Source organism: Scophthalmus maximus, chromosome 19, assembly GCF_022379125.1.
Source record: "Scophthalmus maximus strain ysfricsl-2021 chromosome 19, ASM2237912v1, whole genome shotgun sequence".
NCBI classification, from domain to species: Eukaryota; Metazoa; Chordata; class Actinopteri; order Pleuronectiformes; family Scophthalmidae; genus Scophthalmus; species Scophthalmus maximus.
Window position 1 is genome coordinate 997,501 of NC_061533.1, and position 24,591 is coordinate 1,022,091.

Consider the following 24,591-nt stretch of genomic DNA (forward strand, 5'->3'; position numbering starts at 1 on the left):
CATGCTCAGAGACGACAGAGGACAGAGGACAGAGGACAGAGGACAGTCGACAGAGGACAGAGGACAGTCGACAGAGGACAGAGGACAGACGACAGAGGACAGAGGACAGACGACAGAGGACAGAGGACAGACGACAGAGGACAGTCGACAGAGGACAGAGGACAGACGACAGAGGACAGTCGACAGAGGACAGAGGACAGACGACAGAGGACAGAGGACAGTCGACAGAGGACAGAGGACAGAGGACAGTCGACAGAGGACAGAGGACAGAGGACAGACGACAGAGGACAGAGGACAGACGACAGAGGACAGTCAACAGAGGACAGAGGACAGTCGACAGAGGACAGACGACAGACGACAGAGGTCAGAGGACAGTCGACAGAGGACAGACGACAGAGGACAGTCGACAGAGGTCAGAGGACAGTCGACAGACGACAGAGGACAGACGACAGAGGACAGAGGACAGAGGACAGACGACAGTCGACAGAGGACAGAGGACAGTCAACAGAGGACAGACGACAGAGGACAGAGGACAGACGACAGACGACAGAGGACAGACGACAGACGACAGAGGACAGAGGAGAGACAACAGACGACAGACGACAGATGACAGAGGACAGACGACAGACGACAGAGGACAGAGGAGAGACAACAGACGACAGACGACAGAGGACAGACGACAGTCAACAGAGGACAGACGACAGTCAACAGAGGACAGACGACAGTCAACAGAGGACAGACGACAGAGGACAGACGACAGTCAACAGAGGACAGACGACAGAGGACAGAGGACAGACGACAGAGGACAGAGGAGAGACGACAGACGACAGAGGACAGAGGAGAGACGACAGTCGACAGAGGACAGAGGAGAGATGACAGAGGACAGAGGAGAGACGACAGTCGACAGAGGACAGTCGACAGACGACAGAGGACAGACGACAGACGACAGAGGACAGACGACAGACGACAGAGGACAGAGGACAGACGACAGTCGACAGAGGACAGTCGACAGACGACAGAGGACAGACGGCAGAGGAGAGACGACAGAGGACAGACGACATTCGACAGAGGAGAGAGGACAGACGACAGACGACAGAGGACAGAGGACAGACGACAGAGGACAGAGGACAGACGACAGACGACAGCCGACGCACGACAGACGACAGTCAACAGAGGACAGAGGACAGACGACAGTCGACAGACGACAGAGGAGAGAGGACAGAGGACAGAGGACAGAAGACAGGCGACGGACGACAGACGACAGTCGACAGTCGACAGTCGACAGACGACAGTCGACAGACGACAGAGGACAGACGACAGTCGACAGTCGACAGAGGACAGTAGACAGAGGACAGACGACAGAGGACAGACGACAGTCGACAGAGGACAGGCGACAGGCGACAGACGACAGAGGACAGACGACAGAGGACAGAGGACAGTCGACAGAGGACAGACGACAGACGACAGAGGACAGACGACAGACGACAGAGGAAAGTCGACAGAGGACAGACGACAGAGGACAGACGACAGTCGACAGAGGACAAGCGACAGGCGACAGACGACAGAGGACAGAGGACAGGCGATAGAGGACAGAGGACAGGCGATAGAGGACAGAGGACAGTCGACAGAGGACAGGCGACAGGCGACAGACGACAGACGACAGGCGACAGGCGACAGAGGACAGTCGACAGAGGACAGAGGACAGAGGACAGAGGACAGGCGACAGACGACAGACGACAGGCGACAGGCGACAGAGGACAGTCGACAGAGGACAGAGGACAGAGGACAGAGGACAGACGACAGGCGACAGTCGACAGACGACAGTCGACAGAGGACAGAGGACAGAGGACAGTCGACAGACGACAGAGGACAGAGGACAGACGACAGGCGACAGTCGACAGACGACAGGCGACAGAGGACAGGCGACAGAGGACAGAGGACAGACGACAGAGGACAGACGACAGGCGACAGTCGACAGACGACAGAGGACAGGCGACAGGCGACAGAGGACAGTCGACAGAGGACAGAGGACAGACGACAGAGGACAGACGACAGGCGACAGTCGACAGACGACAGTCGACAGAGGACAGAGGACAGAGGACAGAGGACAGTCGACAGACGACAGAGGACAGAGGACAGACGACAGGCGACAGTCGACAGACGACAGGCGACAGTCGACAGACGACAGAGGACAGACGACAGAGGACAGACGACAGACGACAGAGGACAGAGGACAGACGACAGGCGACAGTCGACAGACGACAGGCGACAGTCGACAGACGACAGAGGACAGACGACAGAGGACAGACGACAGGCGACAGTCGACAGACGACAGAGGACAGAGGACAGACGACAGGCGACAGTCGACAGACGACAGTCGACAGTCGACAGTGGACAGGCGACAGTCGACAGACGACAGGCGACAGTCGACAGGCGACAGACGACAGGCGACAGTCGACAGACGACAGACGACAGTCGACAGACGACAGACGACAGACGACAGAGGACAGACGACAGACAACGTGCTCAGAGTCGACAGAATATTAAAGTCACGTCATTTAAACTGGACACAAACGAAATGAGAAGTGAGCTGCTGCTTTGATCGAAGTGATTCCAGTCCCTGACTGTGTCTTCTCTCTGTGTATCTGCCTCCAGAGCTGCAGGATCCATCATCATTATTAATATCAACAGTGTCAGTATTATTTTAGTAATTGTCAGTCTCAGTCCGTTTTTCTGGTTCTGTTCAGTCTCACAGCTCGTTTCTCAGTCTCATTGTTATAATGACGTAACGATGTCACGAGCCTTGACACATGTATGTTTTGATTTGGAGAAACACAAATAACATTAAATCGAATCCTGTTGACGTCACAGACGAGTACGCACCTTGTCTCCTGAGGCAGCAGCTCGAGCGCGTGTCCGTTTATTATAATTTATAAACTTTGTCCGTGTCCGTTTATGTTAATCTATTTATCTCCGTGTTTCACCGACTGTGCGCGTGAGCCTACAGTTTCTGGCGTTGCCATAGTAACCCCGGGAGGCAGCTCAGAGACACAGGAACCGTGTCAGCCAATAAGACTCGAGTATTTCCACACGTGATCCTGTGAAACCCTCTCTGATTGGTCTTCGCTCCATTCACTGAAGATCACGACCGAATCTTCTATGGAACGCCAAAAGCGTCATTTATTGTAAGCGTCGTTCTATTCTTTTCTAATAGGGGTGTTTTTTTCTGCTGCTGTTACAAGTCCTTCCTCTAGGTGTCACTGCACATCCACATGTTCGTTTCTTGGAAACTGTCAAGGCATGGCTCATGACATGACAAGAGTATTTTTTAAATTTTAATGATTTTTAACAGAAAAAATCAGAAGAATGTTGTCCAATATTCTATAATAATAATACTAATAATATATTTTATTTATAGAGCACTTTTCATTGCTAAAAGCAATCCCACAGTATCGAAACGTTTGGTTGCAGTCAGTCAGAGAGTTCCATAGTGCCATCTCTACCTCTCGTTTGCCTCGGAGTCAACTGAAAGCCTGGTTCCCTGCACCCCCGCTGCAAAGTGAACTAGTTCCATCCAAAGGACACGCCCCCCACTACTGTACGTGTTGGGTAATGAGCAGCGTCATGTGTCGGGGGTGTGGGGCGCAACGTCAGTAATTTATTCATCACGTGACTCGTGCATTATTTTTGGACCGCCGACTTCATAAATACGTATGACTTCCGTTATCCTAAGTCTCTATTCGGGCAATAACCAGATCACGTGTCGTTAATGACGCGTCAACACGTAAAAAATATAATGTCTTAACACGGCAAAAAAATGCCGTCTTGACACGTTTTTACGTCTTGACACGTCAGTTTTTGACGTGACTATGCGCATTCTCCAAGACGATATTTGCGCTTTCTGCGTTCCATAGTCTTCTTCCGGATTGTCCGTCGTCATCACGTCACAGGTAGATGTTGCGTCTGCGCGTCATTTGACACGTCTGCTAGCAGCTAGCAGCTCAGTGTCAGCGAACAGAAACAGGAAGTTATTTTAAACCATGTGATCGGGAGTGACATGAAACAGATGTTTGACAGTGAGAATGCTTTATGTTACAGCAACAGTTGGATCATAGCTCAGCCGCTAGCTTCACTAACTTCACAGTGAACGTAACATCAACACAAAGTGAATTCCCTCCAGTTCCTCTCCGGAAATTTTGGTTTAATAAATCTTTTCTCTGGACGTGAATCCAACTTTCACAATTTACACTGTAAAAATCAGGACCTTCAGTCGTAGTTGATAACTCGTTAGCATGGCTAAACTGCGCAGCTAACAGAGCCTGAGCTACTTAAATAATTTCATTAAACTTTTATTCATATAAAAAAAACAATTTTTTTCGTTCGCGCAGCCACATTTGTAAACTCGTTGGCGTCGGAGCGTTTTCTACACAAACCTGAAGAAAACATCCTGAGCGCTGATATTAGCATGTTAGCTGTAATGTTGCCAGAAGCTAACGTGTTAGCACTGGGTTCGTACGAGTTATTTCATGAGTTCTGTCGTATTTAACTGCTCTGACGTGTAAATGTGATTCTCAGTTCAGTTTCTACGATCATATTTGGTCTTTATGACACGACTGTTAAACTTCATGTCTCATGTTACATCTGAGCAGCAGCTGGACTCAGACCGAACATTAGCGTAACGTTTAGCATTAAAGTTCATGAATTTATTTTTCATCACACTTGCTGGTTTTAACTAATATTATTTATTATTTTGTTAAATGAACTTTAGCTCATCAGCAAACCGTCTCTGAACGTCAACAGTCTGCTTGTCGATTAGCTTATGAAGATCATTTTAGTGTAACATTCTACAGTTGTATGATTGTGTGATTAGCTTCATGTGCTGTTTGTAGCTTCAGTTCGACTCCTCCTTCTTTGGTTCCACCGATTTATAACATTAACATTTCGGATCAGTTCATTTCTATAGAATCAGTGGATTTATCCACTTTATTTGTGATTCGCTCTCGTCTCTGACACGCCGTCAGCTCATTGGCCGTTGGAGCAGCTTCATGTACGTCAGAACAGATTCACCAAGTCGGATGTTGTTCCTCCGACACGATGGGAAACAGGAAGTCGGCTGACGCCGGGACCACCGCCCGTCCTCCTCAGTACTCGGGCAGCATCTCGTCGTAGTCCATGATGCTCAGCTCGTGTCTCCTCTGTCGAACAGCCAGGGTCAGGTCTGCAGGGGGGGCCGGACCTGCAGGGGGGGCCAGGGGTTTAAAGGCAGCGAGGCCGGGACTCGGGGGGCTCCCTGGGGGGAGGTTGGCCTCCTCCGCCTCCTGGCCCAGAGCAGGAATCTCTGGCTGGGCCTCCTCATCTTCCTCCTGTGGCTCCTCCTCCTCATCATCCTCTGGCTCCTCCGGCCCCTCCTCCTCCTCGGGGCTGTGATTCGGCGGTCCAAACAACTGCCGTGCTCGCTGCTCCAGGTAGGAGCCGACGGCCAGGGGGGACTCGATGGGGGACAGGGAGAGGGGGGAGGAGGAGCAGGAGGGGAGGTGCAGGGGGGAGGTGGAGAAAGCCTCCACAGCTCCGTTTAATATGCCAACAGAAGAAGAGGAGGGGCGGGGCCTGAGGCCGCTCTGAGCAACAGGTAGGGCCAGACTGCCGCCATTTGGCCTGAGGGAGAGAGTGATGACATCACATGACATCATCAGCTGCATCCATGTATAAATCATGAATAATGAAATGTATCCGCTAATGTAAGTAATGTTACGATGTTTGTAATGTTGACGTGAATAAAGTTTAAACTCCCGTGGGGACGTCGTCGGTTGAAGACATCACTCGGGCTGGTTTACCTGCCGCACGCGTCCCGAGCTCGACTGTCCAAGTCCAGGTGGATCTGACTGTACAGCTGGAGCATCTCGGTCTGCAGCTTCTGGGTGAGTGTCCGCAGAGCGACACATCGACTGTCACAGGCCGACAGCTCCGCTCTGACACACACACACACACACTCACACACGCACACACACACGCACACACGTGCAAACACACACGCACAAACACGCGCGCACACACACACGCACAAACACACACACGCACAAGCACAAACACACACGCGCACACACACACACACAGATTGTAAGGGCAGATACTGATAAAGATATCACAACAAATATGTCAGTGATCCCTTATGACACAGTCTTGATATTTTGCCATTTAACTATAAATAAAAAGTAACAAAAACTAATATTTAGAAATTGAATTAAAATAATTGTATGTATATAAAATAAAAGATTTCATTTCAGCAAACTGATACTGAGAGTTAGATTTTTATCAGACACGTTCTAATATTTATATGAATCCAGTGAATATCAATCTGAGTGATGACTGTTACTGTCTCCTCTGCATCCATGTTTCAGCCCTGAGTTTTGTCTGCAGGTGTAACTTCCACCAATCACTGGGTAGAACAGGAGCGTCTGTAGCCTGACAGACGAGACCTGCTCTGGACCAGGACTCTGACCTGCTCTGGGCCTTGGTTTCCTCCAGGAGTTTCTTCTGATCCAGGATCAGCTGCTCCGTCTTGGTCAGCTGGTTCTCCAGCTCCGCTATCCTGTGATTGGCTGCCTCCAGCTTCTGTCTCTGCTGGACGTCGCTGTCCCTCAGACGCTGGTACTCTTTACCCACACTGCACTGCAACATAGACGCCTCCTGAACAACGCACACGCACACGCACACACACACACACACACACACACACACACACACACACACATACACACACAGAGAAAGTGAACCAGGTAATTTGTGATTTGTTTGTGAAACAACTGATCAATTAAACAGCTGTTGGTAAATTATCTTTTGATTGTGTGTGTGTGTGTGCGCGCGTACGGTGTAGCGCTCGGCCCCTCCTCCCTCCAGCTGGTAAGTAAGAGCTCTGTTGGTTTCTCGGAGCAGGATGAACTGCTGGTTCAACATGAAGATCTGCTGCTGCAGCTGCTCACTGCTGCTCAGCTGCAGACACAACACAACACAGCGTCACACACGCGCGGACACACACACACACACACACACACACACACACACACACACACACACACACACACACACACACACACACACACACACACACACACACACACACACACACACACACACAGATCTTTACATGAGAAAAAGTGTTCTCACCTTAAGTGACAGCTGGGTCAGCTGGTGTTTAGTGTTATAAGCCTTGTTATTGGCTCTCTGAAGCTCCGCCTCCAGGACTCTCAGGCTGCTCTGACACTCCTGAAGCTCATTCTGAAACAGCCAATCACAACACAGGGACTTTCAGACTTGTGTGTGTGTGTGTGTGTGTGTGTGTGTGTGTGTGTGTGTGTGTGTACCTGTAGTCTCTGGTTGTGTCTCTGCTCGTCCTGTTGCTGCAGCAGCAGCTGTTGGATGTGTGTGTGCAGCTGGTTGGTGTGTGTGTGTGTGTCCTGCTGTAGTTGTGTGTAACGTTTTTGTTCTTCCTCCAGACTCGACTTCAGAGAACGAATCTCCTCGTCCTGAACGGCCAGCTGGGCCCTCTGCAACACACACACACACACACACACACACACACACACACACACACACACACACACACACACACACACACACACACACACACACACACACACACACACACACACACACACACACACAATGTGTGACAGAGTGTTGACCTGTGTTTGTTACCATGACGACGTGGTGTCAGAGTGTTGTCTTGTGTGTTACCATGGCAACGTTGTGCTCCTCCAGCACCGTGGTGTTGATGACTCTTCGCAGCAGGCGGCGGTTCCTGACGGCGTGTTGCTGCCGTTTGAAACGTTCGTACTGAAGCTGACTGTGGATCAGCAACAACTCACTCCTCAGAGACTGAAGCTCCTCCCCCACGGCCGGGCCTGACACCACACACACAATAAATACAATACACACAATAAACTCTACAACAAACTGACACATCATACCACCACGGCCACACTGTCCAGGTGGAATTAGTCTGGTTATTAGGATTAATCTGGTTAGAAGTTGATTCAGTTTCTCTCAGTAAAAGTCAGATCAGAATCATTTAAGATCAAACAGGTTAATTATTGTTATTATAATAATTATCATTAATGATCTGAGTGTGTTAGTTCAGGTACCTTTGCTTTTCATGCTCTGCTGTTTACCTCCACTGTGACTCCGTTCCACGGACCTGTTCACTTCTGACAACCTGCAAAACACACACACACACACACACACACACACACACACACACACACACACACACACACACACACACACACACACACACACACACACACACACACACACACACAGTTGAAAACACAGGTTTGACTTCAACATGTTACAGAAACACGTGTGACGTTGTTGAGTTTGTCCTGAGAAGCCTCAGGCAGCCATGTTAGATCTCGAGGCGCCTCAGGCAGCCATGTTGGGGCCTGTTTCCTGGTCACAGTCTCACCTTCTGCCGAGGTGTTCGTGGGTGTCGTGTCCGTGGACGATCAGCTGGTCCAGAACCTCCAGAGGGGAGACGGAGATGTGGTCCCCCCCCTCCCTTCCCCCTCCTCCTCCCCCCTTCTCCTGCTGCCTCTCCAGTGCCTCCTGCAGGTCACAACAGGATCAAGTTCACTTTGATCAATTTATTCTGAGCCACAACTAAAAAATCTTGTAATATATTTTTATGAGATCTGTTAAAATAACAGAAAACACACGTCCTCAGTTGGTACATCTGTTTATGAGGGAAAACAAATCTAAAGTTTGAAGAACAGTCTAAATATTTTGAGAATAAAGTTCAAATATCTATAGAAATAATTTCAAGGACAAGAAAAACAACATCAATTGTGTGGATGAAGTTGTGAAATGTGATTGTGATTGTTATTTATTTAATCTCATTATTTTCATTTGATAAAGTTAAAAGTTTATTTTTACCTGAGTCTTCCTCCCGATGAAGAGCGTGGCGGCTCGAGGTAGAGCCAGTTCAAACAGGGGCTCGTACGAGGGGGCGGGGCCTCCTCCCTCCTCCGACCTGTGGGCGGAGCCGGTGGAGGGGTTGGGCGGGGTGAAGCAGAATGAGATGGATGAGGGAGGAGGGGGGAGAGAGGAACCTGAGCGAGACTCATCACATGTGGGGGTGGAGGTGAGGAGGAGGTGGGGTGATGTGACCTCTGTGACCCCTGGAGACAGGCGGAGAGACACAACATGACAGGAGGATGTTTGACTCCTCCCCTTGGTCACATTACTCAGTTTCTCTCAGGCAGCTCAGCCGTGATGCTAGGTCACGTAACGTTCAGGTGTAACGTTAAAGACGGAAGCATCACATACTAAAATGGTCGACACCTGCAGCTGACGACCTCACCTGCTCTGTGGTTGTTGTCGATGACATCACTCTGACCCCTCCCCTCCAGGACGGCGGCTGGTGAGGGACATTTCACAGCTGGAGGGAAACAGACGGGTTTCAGCTTCACGTTCAGACAGACAAGCAGAGAGACAGACAGACACGTTTGACACGTCTCACCTGAGATGGAGGCGGTTCTGCTCAGGGGGTGGGCGGAGCCTGTGGCAGCAGGGTCCGGTGGGGGCGTGGAAAGACCACAGTGAGACGAGGGGCTCCATGTGACATCATCAGCCTGAACACAGAAACATCTGATCAGGTTCAAAGGTCAGCAGACCGTGACCCTCCCCTGAACTCAGAGCTGATTGGTCCGATGTTGGATCAATAACATGACGCTTATGATCTGATTATTGATTATTGATGTCTGTGGTTGATGAGCTGTGTAACATGTAATCAGTCACTGAACCAATCACATCTCCTGGTGCTGCCTGATGATGACATCATCACTGATGGCGTCATGTGGATGTGATGTCATTAGTGTCGCTACACATGTTCATTCAGTACAGACACGGAGCTCACTGACCTGTGTGGAGGTGTCAAAGGTCAACGGAGGCAGAGTCAGACAGACTAAACTTCCTGTCAACACACAGAAGATGAGTTCACCTCATGAATCACTTCACCACTCGTTCGTGACGAGGTCAGGGGTGACTGACCTGTCCCAGCGACGCTCTCAGTGCAGGTGAGGTCAAGGGGGGGGAGGGGGGAGGACAGAGGGGGAGGTCTGGGGGAAGGGGTGGGGGATGAGAGGGGGTCTCTCAGCGAGGAGGAGGAGGAGGTGGAGGAGTCTTCCTCACAGGACGACTCCAGAGGGTCCAGGGACACTCGGGAGCACTCGATCATGATGTCATGGACTTCAAAACACCTCCACCTGGGACAGGAAGTGACATCAGATCATCAACAATAACATCATCATCATCAGGGGCCTAAACATGAAGCAGGATGTGTGGTTATTATGGTAACATCATGTTAACTCTGGTTTGTAGTCGTATGAAGCTGCTTCACTTGTTACCATGGTAAATCACCATGGTAACTTGTGTTCAGGTACAGTCGTGATGTGTTCAGGTCTCACTGACCTTGACGGGTCCAGTTCGTAGTCCTGAGTCCCTGTGACCAGCTCAGGGTGAACCCTTACATGTTCCAACATCGGCTGACAGACAGAGAGAACAAATGTTCTGTTTCAGTTAGTTTCTCACAACACACACACACACACACACACACACACACACACACACACACACACACACACACACACACACACACACACACACACACACACACACACACACACACACACACACACACACACACACACACACACAGAGTGTGAGGACGAGAGGATGGACCCTGGACACTGGAGAATGTCCGGCTCGTGTTATCGGAGAAGTGCAGCAGCTGCAGATATTTCTGTGTGTGCAGCTGCTCAGGTCACAGTCTAAACACTAACACTCTGTCGCCGTGGAGACGGAGAGGTCAGAGGTCAGACTGTCACTGTGACACTGAATGAAACTTCTCTCACCGTGAGTCATGTTAATGAAGGAAACTGTCTCAGAACAGTGATTCATCTGGTCTGTGCTGGTCTGAGCTGGTCTGTGCTGGTCTGTGCTGGTCTGTACTGACCTTGACGACCTCCTGGAAGGTGTCCAGGTTCTCCTTCATGCTGTAGTGGAGCCTCAGGTAAGAGATGAAGTTACAGGGGAACATCCCGTACAGCCGGTGGAACAGAGAGTACACAGCTGCATGGAGGTGGACCAGGTGTACCACAGGGACATGACCTGTAGGGGGAGCAGTCAATCAGAACACTGTGTGTGTGTTTGTGCTTGTGTGTGCGTGTGCGCGTGTGTGTTAGTGTTACCAGGGTTTCTGTAGCTCCAGGATGCGAGGCGTCCGAACACGTCGAAGAAGTCGTAGATGTGTTGTTTCCCGGCCTGAGGGATCATGGGTAACAGAGTGATGAGGACCAGGACGGAGGTGATCAGGACGACAACGTCACCGTCAGTCTGAGGAACAACACACGTCTTTATATACTGTCAGTGATCGTCTTTATGTTTATACAGTCATTGGTGGTGTGTATACAGTCAGTGGTGTGTGTATATACAGTCAGTGGTATTGTGTATATACAGTCAGTGGTGGTGTGTATAAACGGTCAGTGGTTGTGTGTATATACAGTCAGTGGTGTGTGTGTATATACAGTCATTGGTGGTGTGTATACAGTCAGTGGTGTGTGTATATACAGTCAGTGGTATTGTGTATATACAGTCAGTGGTGGTGTATATACAGTCAGTGGTGGTTTCAGTGGTGCTGTGAATATACAGTCAGTGATCATGTGTATATACAGTCAGTGATCATGTGTATATACAGTCAGGGGTGTGTATATACAGTCAGTGGTGTGTATATACAGTCAGGGGTGGTGTCAGTGGTGGTGTGTATATACAGTCAGTGGTGGTGTCAGTGATCATGTGTATATACAGTCAGTGATCATGTGTATATACAGTCAGTGGTGTGTATATACAGTCAGTGGTGGTGTCAGTGGTGGTGTGTATATACAGTCAGTGGTGTGTATATACAGTCAGTGGTGGTGTCAGTGGTGGTGTGTATATACAGTCAGTGGTGTGTATATACAGTCAGGGGTGGTGTCAGTGGTGGTGTGTATATACCTTGAGGCAGCGCAGCAGTGACAGCAGCAGCGGCGAGCGGCTGATGTGATGAACCCACGGAGGCTGTTTGTGGATCAGGAGACCGAGCAGAGTGAGAGCAGCCAGTCTGGTCCCAGGTCTGTTCACTGACTCGTTAAGCTTCTCCAGCAGAGGCTGTTCATTGGAACCAGGTAGAACCAGGTGAGAACAGACAGAACAGATGGAACAGGACAGACAGAACAGAACAGAACAGACAGAACAGACAGTACAGAACAGACGGAACAGACGGAACAGGACAGACAGAACAGAACAGACAGAACAGACAGTACAGAACAGACGGAACAGACGGAACAGGACAGACAGAACAGGCAGTACAGAACAGACGGAACAGACGGAACAGACGCAACAGAACAGAACAGACGGAACAGACGGAACAGAACAGACGAACAGAACAGACGGAACAGACGGAACAGACAGAACAGACGCAACAGAACAGAACAGGCGGAACAGAACAGAACAGACGGAACAGACAGAACAGAACAGACGGAACAGATCAGAACAGATGGAACAGACAGAACAGATGGAACAGAACAGATGGAACAGAACAGACAGAACAGATGGAACAGACAGAACAGAACAGAACAGATGGAACAGAACAGACGGAACAGAACAGACGGAACAGAACAGAACAGAACAGATGGAACAGAACAGACGGAACAGAACAGAACAGAACAGATGGAACAGAATAGAACAGAACCGATGGAACAGAACAGAACAGAACAGAACAGATGGAACAGAACAGAACAGAAGGAACAGAACAGAACAGAACAGATGGAACAGTCAGAACAGACGCAATAGACTAGAAACAGAACAGATGGAACAGAACAGAACAGATGGAACAGTCAGAACAGACGCAATAGACTAGAAACAGAACAGATGGAACAGAACAGAACAGATGGAACAGAACAGAACAGACGCAATAGACTAGAAACAGAACAGATGGAACAGAACAGAACAGATGGAACAGAACAGAACAGACGCAATAGACTAGAAACAGAACAGATGGAACAGAACAGAACAGATGGAACAGACAGAACAGACGCAATAGACTAGAAACAGAACAGATGGAACAGAAAAGAACAGAACAGAACAGAGAACAGAACAGAGAACAGAACAGAACAGAGGACAGAACAGAACAGAACAGAGAACAGAGAACAGAGAACAGAGAACAGAACAGACAGAACAGATGGAACAGACAGAACAGAACAGACGGAACAGACAGAACAGAACAGATGGAACAGACAGAACAGATGGAACAGAACAGACGGAACAGAGCAGATGGAACAGAACAGAACAGATGGAACAGACAGAACAGACAGAACAGAACAGAACAGATGGAACAGAACAGACAGAACAGAACAGACAGAACAGAACAGAACAGACGGAACAGAACAGACAGAAAAGAACAGACAGAACAGAACAGACAGAACAGAACAGAACAGACGGAACAGAACAGAACAGACGGAACAGAACAGACAGAACAGACGGAACAGAACAGAACAGACGGAACAGACAGAACAGACAGAACAGAACAGAACAGATGGAACAGAACAGACAGAACAGAACAGACAGAACAGACGGAACAGAACAGAACAGATGGAACAGAACAGACAGAACAGAACAGAACAGAACAGACGGAACAGAACAGAACAGACGGAACAGAACAGACAGAACAGAACAGACGGAACAGAACAGAACAGATGGAACAGACAGAACAGACAGAACAGAACAGAACAGATGGAACAGAACAGACAGAACAGAACAGACAGAACAGAACAGAACAGACGGAACAGAACAGACAGAAAAGAACAGACAGAACAGACGGAACAGAACAGACAGAACAGAACAGAACAGACGGAACAGAACAGAACAGACGGAACAGAACAGACAGAACAGAACAGACGGAACAGAACAGAAGAGACGGAACAGAACAGACAGAAGAGACGGAACAGAACAGACGGAACAGACGGATCAGAACAGACAGAAGAGACGGAACAGAACAGAACAGACGGAACAGAACAGACAGAACAGACGGAACAGAACAGACAGAAGAGACGGAACAGAACAGAACAGACGGAACAGAACAGACAGAAGAGACGGAACAGAACAGAACAGACGGAACATCACAGACGGAACAGAACAGACAGAAGAGACGGAACAGAACAGAACAGACGGAACAGAACAGACAGAAGAGATGGAACAGAACAGACAGAAGAGACGGAACAGAACAGAACAGACGGAACAGAACAGACAGAAGAGACGGAACAGAACAGACAGAAGAGACGGAACAGACGGGTCTGACCTTGTGATGAGACTCTCTGACGGAGGACAGGAGGACGACGGCCTGAGAGGACGAGGAGACCAGGTAATACTCCACCAGAGACAAGAGGACAGCGCCTCCTCTGTCTGATAGGAGGAACTACAGGTCAAAGAGACAGACAGGTAGAGAGACAGACACCAGGAAGTGAACATGGGCTTGTCTCACCTGAGCTCAGCTGCTCGTTGACTGTGGCTCTCACTTGCTCCGCCTCCTGCAGCTCTGAACTGTCCAATGAGAGCAGGAGCTCACTGACACTCACCTGCTCCTTGGACATGGTGAACACCTGGAGACACAAAGGTGGACATCCTCGTCTCACATGGGAACACATAACATCTGGATCAGATTATGATCTGGATCAGGTTCATTGATCTGGATCAGATTCATTGATCTGGATCAGTTTATGATCTGGATCAGAGTCGTTGATCTTGACACCATCAGTAAATCTGTTTCCATCGTGAGTCTGACGTCACTTCCTGATCCTGAACCAACTGGATGAATCTGATCCAAGTGAACGTGATAAACAGACTCTGACGTCACTGCTGTCGTGTCTACGGTGACGAAGCTAACCGTTAGCATCGCGACCATTTCCTGTGGAGATGAACTACGGCTCTCTGCTCAGACTCGCTGCTAACTAGCTGCTAAGCTAACTCGCTCCAACCTCGTTGCTAAGCTAACGCGCCGAGAGTGTGTCACAGAGCGACTGACAGCGGCTTCTTCCCGCCCTGCGAATGCTGCCTAACTTCCGGTGCAGACGCAGTTTATTGACGCCGAAAACGAACGAACAGAAGTTGTTTGACGTGAGAAGAAGCTCGTTACCTTCAGACCTGTTGATCCGACCAGGGCGCAGCCATGTTGAGCAACACGAAGCCCCGCCCCCCGTGGTCGCCTGACACTCTGGCCTGTCAATCAACGTACAGACGCATTCAGGCAGCCAAGGGGGCGGTAGTTAAACCGAGCTTCAACGGAGAAGACGTTCGTTTTTATTTATCGTCATTGATAAATTTACACTCGATCTCATCTCCTCTCCCGTCGAGCGACATAAGAAATAAATACGTGAACACAGAAATTGCCCCTTTCATCACCAAACTATATTAATTTTTTCATTTATGTATCTGTATCTGTTTATTTTTAATAAATATCCATTGATTATTATTTATCAATGTTCTTGTTCATATGTATCATGTTGAGGTTACGTGATTATGTTACTGTATTGTGTTGTAAGTGTCTCATATGTCCGTCCACAGGAAAACATTGATAAATTGATCAATACATATATTGTATTGATCGTTTCCTTCTGATACATTAATAAAAATAACAAAGATAAACATTCTGATCGTATGGAAGAGAAAAGAGAAAATATGTGTGCAGCAGCAGCTGTGTGTCTTCTCATGAGGTCAGTGACGGACCTGTTGCAGATAAGCGGTTCCACCAGTCAACAGAGTATAAGTAGCAGCAGATCGGTGTGTGTGTGGGGCACAGGGAACGACCGGTGAACAACAGGTGAACAACAGGTGAACAACAGGTGAAGACGATGCTGATGCTGCTGCTGTTCAGCGTTGGGCTGAACTTGGCCTCAGCTGCAAAGGTTAGTGACAGGTGTGTAGTTCAGGTGTGTAGTCCAGGTATGTAGTTCAAGTGTGTAGGTCAGGTGTGTAGTTCAAGGTGTGTTGACAGGTGTGTAGGTCAGGTGTGTTGTTCAGGTGTGTTGACAGGTGTGTAGGTCAGGTGTGTTGTTCAGGTGTGTTGACAGGTGTGTTGACAGGAGTGTAGGTCAGGTGTGTTGACAGGTGTGTAGGTCAGGTGTGTAGTTCAGGTGTGTAGGTCAGGTGTGTAGTTCAGGTGTGTTGACAGGTGTGTAGTTCAGGTGTGTTGACAGGTGTGTAGTCCAGGTGTGTTGACAGGTGTGTAGGTCAGGTGTGTAGTTCAGGTGTGTTGAAAGGTGTGTAGGTCAGGTGTGTAGTTCAGGTGTGTTGACAGGTGTGTAGTTCAGGTGTGTTGACAGGTGTGTAGTTCAGGTGTGTAGTTCAGGTGTGTTGACAGGTGTGAAGTTCAGGTGTGTAGTTCAGGTGTGTTGACAGGAGTGTAGGTCAGGTGTGTTGACAGGTGTGTAGGTCAGGTGTGTAGTTCAGGTGTGTTGACAGGTGTGTAGGTCAGGTGTGTAGTTCAGGTGTGTTGACAGGTGTGTAGTTCAGGTGTGTTGACAGGTGTGTAGTTCAGGTGTGTTGACAGGTGTGTAGTTCAAGTGTGTAGTCCAGGTGTGAAGTTCAGGTGTGTTGACAGGTGTGTAGTTCAGGTGTGTAGTTCAGGTGTGTTGACAGGTGTGAAGTTCAGGTGTGTAGTTCAGGTGTGTTGACAGGTGTGTAGTCCAGGTGTGTAGTTCAGGTGTGTTGACAGGTGTGTTGACAGGTGTGTAGTCCAGGTGTGTAGTTCAGGTGTGTTGACAGGTGTGTAGTTCAGGTGTGTAGTTCAGGTGTGTTGACAGGTGTGTAGTTCAGGTGTGTAGTTCAGGTGTGTTGACAGGTGTGTAGTCCAGGTGTGTAGTTCAGGTGTGTTGACAGGTGTGTAGTTCAATTTGTTGTTCAACAATTTCATATTTTTTCTTATTGTTTGTGTGTTTGTGTGTGTGTAGCTGGGGGTGGTGCAGACGGAGGGGGGGCAGGTGGAGGGGAACAGCCACAGGATGGGGCTCTTCAGGAGCGTAGATGTGTTTCAGGGAGTCCCCTTCGCTGACGTCCCGGGAAAGTGGGAGAAACCAAAACCTCACCCTGGATGGAACGGTAACTCAAACACCACTCACACTTCACAACTTCAAGTCTCACAATTCACTATGTTGCAACGCGTTCAATCAGAGAGCGTCTGCTGTGGTGCAGCTGGCCTGGACCCTTGACCTATGGATCACCTTTGCAGAATGACAATAAACTTGAACTTGAGATGTCACATGGTCTCTTAGAGGCTCCTGACTCCTCCCCCTCCCAGTGACTCCTCCTCTTCCTGAGTCACAGATGAGTCTGTTGTTTCCAGGAGTCCTGAAGGCCACAAAGCCCCGAGACCGATGCTTGCAGGTGACGCTGCTGCAGACAAAAACCCAGGGCAGCGAGGACTGTCTCTACCTGAACATCTTTGTTCCACAGGGACGAACATGTAGGTCACTCACACACACACACACTGAACAGGAAGTGAAATCTGATCACCTGACACCAGAGTCTGAAGGAGGCGGAGCCTGAAATGGGGGAGGTCAGTGAGACTGACCTCTGACCTTCCCGCCCTCCGTGCCCAGTGTCAAGCAGCCTCCCGGTGATGGTGTACCTGTTCGGCGGTGCCTTCCTGTTGGGGGCGTCCAACGACGTGGCGATCCTCGGAGACTCCCTGTATGACGGGAAGGAGATGGCCGACAGGGGCGGGGTCATCGTCGTCACGGTGAACTACAGGGTCGGTACGCTGGGATTCCTCAGCACCGGAGACGCCCGACTGCCAGGTGTGACCACGACAACACAAACAACAACAATGAGATAAACAACAACAACAGCTACACAAATAAACAACAACGAGATAAACAACAACATCAGCAACACAAATAAACAACAATGAGATGAACAACAAGAGCAACACAAACAACAACACAAACAGTATAAAAAACCAAAAATGAGATAAACAACAACAACAACAACCTGAACAACAAGATAAACACCTGTTTTTAATCATTGTTCAAATTTGACAAACATTAAGAAAGAAATTGTGTGATTGAGTCTGAGTTTCTGTGTGTGTGACTCTGAGTGTGTGTGTGAGTCCAATACTAAGTGTGTGTGTGACTCTGAGTGTGTGTGTGAGTCTAGGTATGTGTGTGTGAGTGTGTGTGGGTGTGTGACTCTGAGTGTGTGTGTGAGTCTGAGTGTGTGTGTGTGTGTGTGTGTGTGTGAGTCTATGTGTGTGTGTGTTTGTGTATGAGTGACTGAGTGTGTGTGTGAGTCTGAGTGTGTGTGTGTGTGTGTGTGTGTGTGTGTGTGTGACTCTGAGTGTGTGTGTGAGTCTGAGTGTTGCTCAGACGAGTCCAGTCTCCAGAGCGAGGGCTGTAGAGGTCAAAGGTGAAGTTCAGGTGTTCATTGGAACCCCGCAGGTGACAACAGGGCCCTGATCTTGTTAGTGATCATGTGACCTGTGTTTCCTGTCAGGTAACTACGGGCTGTGGGATCAGCACGCTGCCGTCACCTGGGTCCGCAGGAATATCGAGGCGTTCGGAGGAAACCCCGACAACATCACCCTCTTCGGCCAATCAGCCGGAGCCGCCAGCGTCAGCTACCAGGTCAGAGCTCAAAGAGAGGAAGTAAAGCTGCCGGGTCAGAGGTCAAAGAGCAGTCATGAGAGGAAGTAAATAATGAACACATCAACGTTCCCCCCCGTCTGTCTCTCCCTGTCTGTCTGCTCAGATGTTGTCTCCCTACAGTAAAGGATTATTCCGCAGAGCGATCTCTCAGTGTGGTGTGGCCCTCAGTCCCTGGGCCCTGCAGAGCAAACCCATGTCCCTCACCAAGAAGGTCTGTAGAGAACCAGAGAGAACCGTAGAGAACCATAGAGAACAGTACAGAACAGTAGAGAACCACTGAGAACATTAGAGAACATTAGAGAACATTAGAAAACAATCCAGTAGAGTAAAGAACAGTACAGAACAGTAGAGAACCATTGAGAACATTAGAGAACATTAGAAAACAATACAGTAGAGTAGAGAACATTACAGAACAGTAGAGAACAGTAGAGAACTGTAGAGAACCATTGAGAACGTCCATTGTCTGGACGTCTTCCTGCAGATCGCCCGTAAGGTCGGTTGTCAGAGGCGCGACGAGGACGAGATGATAACCTGCCTGAAGATGAGCGACCCAGTCGGTCTCACCATGGCCGGAAAAATCGATGTCCTGCTTCTTCTGGGAAAAGGTCAGACAGGGTCATGACCCCCAGACACTCGTTGACCACAGACCTGATCGTCTTTATATACAGTCAGTGATCGTCTTTATATACAGTCAGTGATCGTCTTTATATACAGTCAGTGATCGTCTTTATACACAGTCAGTGATCGTCTTTATATACAGTCAGTGATCGTCTTTATATACAGTCACTGATCGTCTTTATATACAGTCAGTGATCGTCTTTATACACAGTCAGTGATCGTCTTTATACACAGTCAGTGATCGTCTTTATATACAGTCAGTGATCGTCTTTATATACAGTCAGTGATCATCTTTATACACAGTCAGTGATCGTCTTTATATACAGTCAGTGATCGTCTTTATACACAGTCACTGATCGTCTTTATATACAGTCAGTGATCGTCTTTATATACAGTCAGTGATCGTCTTTATATACAGTCACTGATCGTCTTTATATACAGTCTGTGATCGTCCTTATACACAGTCAGTGATCGTCTTCATATACAGTCACTGATCGTCTTTATATACAGTCAGTGATCGTCTTTATATACAGTCAGTGATCATCTTTATATACAGTCAGTGATCGTCCTTATACACAGTCAGTGATCGTCTTTATACACAGTCAGTGATCGTCTTTATATACAGTCAGTGATCGTCCTTATATACAGTCAGTGATCGTCTTTATACACAGTCAGTGATCGTCTTTATATACAGTCAGTGATCGTCTTTATACACAGTCACTGATCGTCTTTATATACAGTCACTGATCGTCTTTATATACAGTCAGTGATCGTCTTTATATACAGTCTCTGATCATCGTTATATACAGTCACTGAACGTCTTTATATACAGTCTCTGATCATCGTTATATACAGTCAGTGATCGTCTTTATATACAGTCAGTGATCGTCTTTATATACAGTCAGTGATCGTCTTTATATACAGTCACTGATCGTCTTTATATACAGTCAGTGATCGTCTTTATATACAGTCAGTGATCGTCTTTATATACAGTCAGTGATCGTCTTTACATACAGTCAGTGATCGTCTTTATATACAGTCAGTGATCGTCTTTATACACAGTCAGTGATCGTCTTTATACACAGTCAGTGATCGTCTTTATATACAGTCTGTGATCGTCCTTCTTCGGTCTCACCATGGCCGGAAAAATCGATGTCCTGCTTCACTGATCGTCTTTATATACAGTCACTGATCGTCTTTATATACAGTCAGTGATCGTCTTTACATACAGTCAGTGATCGTCTTTATATACAGTCAGTGATCGTCTTTATATACAGTCACTGATCGTCTTTATATACAGTCACTGATCGTCTTTACATACAGTCAGTGATCGTCTTTATATACAGTCAGTGATCGTCTTTATACACAGTCACTGATCGTCTTTATATACAGTCAGTGATCGTCTTTATACACAGTCACTGATCGTCTTTATATACAGTCACTGATCGTCTTTATATACAGTCAGTGATCGTCTTTATATACAGTCTCTGATCATCGTTATATACAGTCACTGAACGTCTTTATATACAGTCTCTGATCATCGTTATATACAGTCAGTGATCGTCTTTATATACAGTCAGTGATCGTCTTTATATACAGTCAGTGATCGTCTTTATATACAGTCACTGATCGTCTTTATATACAGTCAGTGATCGTCTTTATATACAGTCAGTGATCGTCTTTATATACAGTCAGTGATCGTCTTTACATACAGTCAGTGATCGTCTTTATATACAGTCAGTGATCGTCTTTATACACAGTCAGTGATCGTCTTTATACACAGTCAGTGATCGTCTTTATATACAGTCTGTGATCGTCCTTCTTCGGTCTCACCATGGCCGGAAAAATCGATGTCCTGCTTCACTGATCGTCTTTATATACAGTCACTGATCGTCTTTATATACAGTCAGTGATCGTCTTTACATACAGTCAGTGATCGTCTTTATATACAGTCAGTGATCGTCTTTATATACAGTCACTGATCGTCTTTATATACAGTCACTGATCGTCTTTACATACAGTCAGTGATCGTCTTTATATACAGTCAGTGATCGTCTTTATATACAGTCACTGATCGTCTTTACATACAGTCAGTGATCGTCTTTATATACAGGCGTGGTCATGGATCTCATGGAACTCTCTCCGGTGGTCGATGGTGATTTCATCCCTGATGATCCGAGTCGTCTCTTCCATAACGCCGCTCACTTTGACTTCATGGCTGGAGTGAACAGTATGGACGGGCACATCTTCGCCGGAGTCGACGTCCCGTCAATCAACCAGAAAAACGGCAACACAACTGCGTGAGTTCTGCAGCACTGTGGGCCCACGCAGCCGGAACCAGACCACTGTGATGAAGCTGTTTAAAGTCCTGTGCTCCTCAGGGAGGACGTGAAGGGTCTGCTCGCCGGACTCACAAAGGAGAAGGGGAACGCCGCCGTCGCCTCGGCCTTCAGCGCTTACTCCTCCCACTGGGGCTCGTTCCCGGAGCCGGCGGTGCTGAAGAAGACGGTGGCCGACATCGAGACCGACTTCCTGTTCCTGGTCCCGACACAGATCGCCCTCCAGCTGCACGCAGACAACTCCAGGTCCGGTCTGATCCAACGTCACAGTTTGTTGTTGAAGCTGAAATGCAAATCAATCACAGTCTTTAATAAAACCCCTGCAGAAATGATTAGGAGACCCCAGTCTATAAAGGCCCATATTGTCAAAATTGAGATTTCCTGGCTTTTTTCATAATAAATAAGGTTGAGGGTCTGTAAGTACAGTAAAAACACAGTCTGCATTCAGCAGCTGCTTTTATGTTTACCATGCCCCCGAAATGTGACGTCATAGTGACCAACAACACGAGGAACAATCAGGAAGTGACATCACCGCACATGATTCATGAGGATATTAATACACGAGACCAGAACTAACTCTGTATTATTTTACCTTTGCAAAATTCATCGTACCCGGTGTCGGCCGCGGCCCTCGACGTGGAGCTGCTGCTGGGGCAGAGACGCCAGTGTTCCGGTTCGCTGTGATTTCATGATGTCAGCAGTCACACGGTGACACGGTCACACGGTGGACCGGCCGGCGGAACGGCAGATCGATCTGGCGTCTTCCGCCTCACGGGGCATCGTTGACACCGGGTACCAATGAATTGTTGGGAGTCGAGGGCAGGGAGATAGTTCCTCCAGGGCAGAAGCTGCCTTGCTCTGGTGAACAGACACATGGTGAACAGGGGAGGTGGTTGGCCTGGTCATGCGTCACTCAGAAAACAGTCGGCCACTCAGAAGAGAGGCTCATCACATATTAATGAGACAGGTCTAGCTCCTTAAAAAGAGAAATCAAACAAATTCATCTTCTTAAGGAACAAAACTTCAAATAAAACACCAGAAAGGAACAATATGGGACCTTCAATAAAACCCCTGCAGAAATGACCAGGAGACCCTGTTCATTACTGGATTCAAACTGCAGCTGATCACAGATCGGTCGTCACATGTCACGGTGACTCCTGGTTCTGGTTCTGGTTCAGGTTCTGGACCTGAGTTTAAAGGTTCCTCTGTGGTCTGTCCCTCAGTGGAGCCCGGACCTTCTCGTACCTGTTCAACATGAAGACACGTATCCCAGGATTCCCTCGCTGGGTGGGGGCGGAGCACGCTGAGGATCTGCAATACCTGTTCGGTAAACCCTTCTCCACCCCGCTGGTCTACTTCCCCCGACACCGGGACCTGTCCGGCTATATGATCGCATACTGGACCAACTTCGCCAAGACTGGGTAAACTCCCAGCATGCACTGCACAAACACAAACACACACACACACACACACACACACACACACACACACACGCACACACAACATTTTGAAACTGATCTGTAAACTGATGTCTGTTCTAAACTGGACTCAACTGGTCTGAACAGATCTGAACAGGTGTGAACTGGTCTGTACAGGTCTGAGCAGGTCTGAACTGGTCTGAACTGGTCTGAACAGGTCTGAACAGATCTGAACTGGTCTGAACAGGTCTGAACAGATCTGAACTGGTCTGAACTGGTCTGAACTGGTCTGAACAGGTCTGAGCAGATCTGAACTGGTCTGAACTGGTCTGAGCAGGTCTGAGCAGGTCTGAACAGACCTGAACAGGTGTGAACTGGTCTGAGCAGGTGTGAACTGGTCTGAACAGGTCTGAGCAGGTCTGAACTGGTCTGAGCAGGTGTGAACTGGTCTGAGCAGGTCTGAACTGGTCTGAACAGACCTGAACAGGTGTTAACTGTTCTGAACAGGTCTGAGCAGGTCTGAACTGGTCTGAGCAGGTCTGAACAGGTCTAAACATGTCTGAACAGGTCTGAACTGGTCTGAACAGGTCTTAACAGGTCTGAACAGGTCTAAACATGTCTGAACAGGTCTGAACTGGTCTGAACAGGTCTTAACAGGTCTCAACAGGTCTTAACAGGTCTTAACAGGTCTGAACAGGTCTGAACAGATCTCAACCCACTCTGTCCTCTCTCCTCTGTCCAGTGATCCCAGTAGAGGCGACAGTAGAGTTCCAGTTGCATGGCCCCCGTTCACCAAACACCACAGACCGTACCTGACCATCAACCACAAGATAAACAAGTCCTCTGTCAGGTAGGTGAACTTCTACTGAGTTCTACTGAGTTCTACTGAGTTCTTCTCTACTGCCTGCTCCTCCACTCAGCCAGTCTCTACTGACTTTTATTCTAAACACTACTGTGTCTGTACTAAAAGACAGACAGACAGACAGACAGACAGACAGACAGACGGACAGCAGACAGACAGCAGACAGGCAGGCAGGCAGGCAGGCAGGCAGGCAGGCAGGCAGACAGACATACAGGCAGACAGACATACAGACAGACAGACATACAGACAGACAGACAGACAGGCAGAAAGACAGACAGGCAGACAGACATTGAGGCAGACAGACAGACATACAGGCAGACAGATAGGCAGACAGACAGACATACAGGCAGACAGACAGGCAGACAGACAGACAGGTGTGACCTCTCTCTTCTCGTCTCCTCAGTTACGACCTCAGGTCAGACTTGGTGTCGTACTGGACTCAGATCTACAGCAGCTTGTCGTCAGGAACCAGAGAAGAAGAAGGAAAGTGATCGACTGGACGAGTGATTCACTGAAGACGAGTAGAAAATAATAAATCAACAGAAGGATTCAACCTGAACTCTGGTTCTTTTATTTCATCATCAATCAATCGATCGATCAGTGATTCAATCTTCACTTTGTGTCTC

At 48.3% G+C, this 24,591-nt stretch overlaps 2 protein-coding genes and 1 long non-coding RNA gene across 6 annotated transcripts; 1 reads left to right on the plus strand and 2 right to left on the minus strand.

The window, feature by feature from the left end:
* Positions 1–4,069: 4,069 nt before the first annotated feature.
* Positions 4,070–15,315, minus strand: tsc1a (TSC complex subunit 1a). Of its 3 annotated transcripts, none has more exons than XM_047328904.1 (21): positions 15,224–15,315; positions 14,573–14,690; positions 14,390–14,493; positions 12,049–12,201; positions 11,247–11,319; positions 11,012–11,166; positions 10,468–10,541; positions 10,048–10,262; positions 9,918–9,970; positions 9,518–9,629; positions 9,359–9,436; positions 8,932–9,176; positions 8,465–8,604; positions 8,142–8,212; positions 7,735–7,901; positions 7,362–7,544; positions 7,165–7,275; positions 6,868–6,990; positions 6,500–6,687; positions 5,835–5,969; positions 4,070–5,655 (listed from the first exon to the last, which is right to left on the minus strand). In XM_047328904.1, exons 2-21 carry the CDS (start codon positions 14,679–14,681, stop codon positions 5,142–5,144), a joined length of 3,003 nt encoding a protein of 1,000 aa, XP_047184860.1. In that variant the 5' UTR covers positions 14,682–14,690; positions 15,224–15,315; the 3' UTR covers positions 4,070–5,141. The 3 variants fall into 3 exon arrangements, with proteins under 3 accessions (XP_047184860.1, XP_047184858.1, XP_035496802.2); XM_047328902.1 differs by having other exon boundaries at positions 8,169–8,212; positions 11,247–11,391; XM_035640909.2 differs by having other exon boundaries at positions 11,247–11,391.
* A 528-nt stretch (positions 15,316–15,843) lies between these two features.
* On the plus strand, positions 15,844–24,518 carry LOC118314449 (bile salt-activated lipase-like). The gene is made up of 12 exons (XM_047328905.1): positions 15,844–15,992; positions 17,037–17,184; positions 17,429–17,548; positions 17,685–17,882; positions 18,577–18,707; positions 18,832–18,939; positions 19,210–19,333; positions 21,460–21,646; positions 21,728–21,931; positions 22,909–23,106; positions 23,846–23,953; positions 24,369–24,518. Exons 1-12 carry the CDS (start codon positions 15,939–15,941, stop codon positions 24,454–24,456), a joined length of 1,668 nt encoding a protein of 555 aa, XP_047184861.1. The 5' UTR covers positions 15,844–15,938; the 3' UTR covers positions 24,457–24,518.
* On the minus strand, positions 21,827–24,477 carry LOC118314451. 2 transcript variants are annotated; one of them, XR_004794651.2, is made up of 4 exons: positions 24,347–24,477; positions 22,931–23,124; positions 22,278–22,543; positions 21,827–21,968 (listed from the first exon to the last, which is right to left on the minus strand). It is a non-coding gene; the product is annotated as an uncharacterized LOC118314451 (long non-coding RNA). The 2 variants fall into 2 exon arrangements; XR_004794650.2 differs by lacking the exon at positions 24,347–24,477 and adding an exon at positions 23,823–24,184.
* Positions 24,519–24,591: the final 73 nt, after the last annotated feature.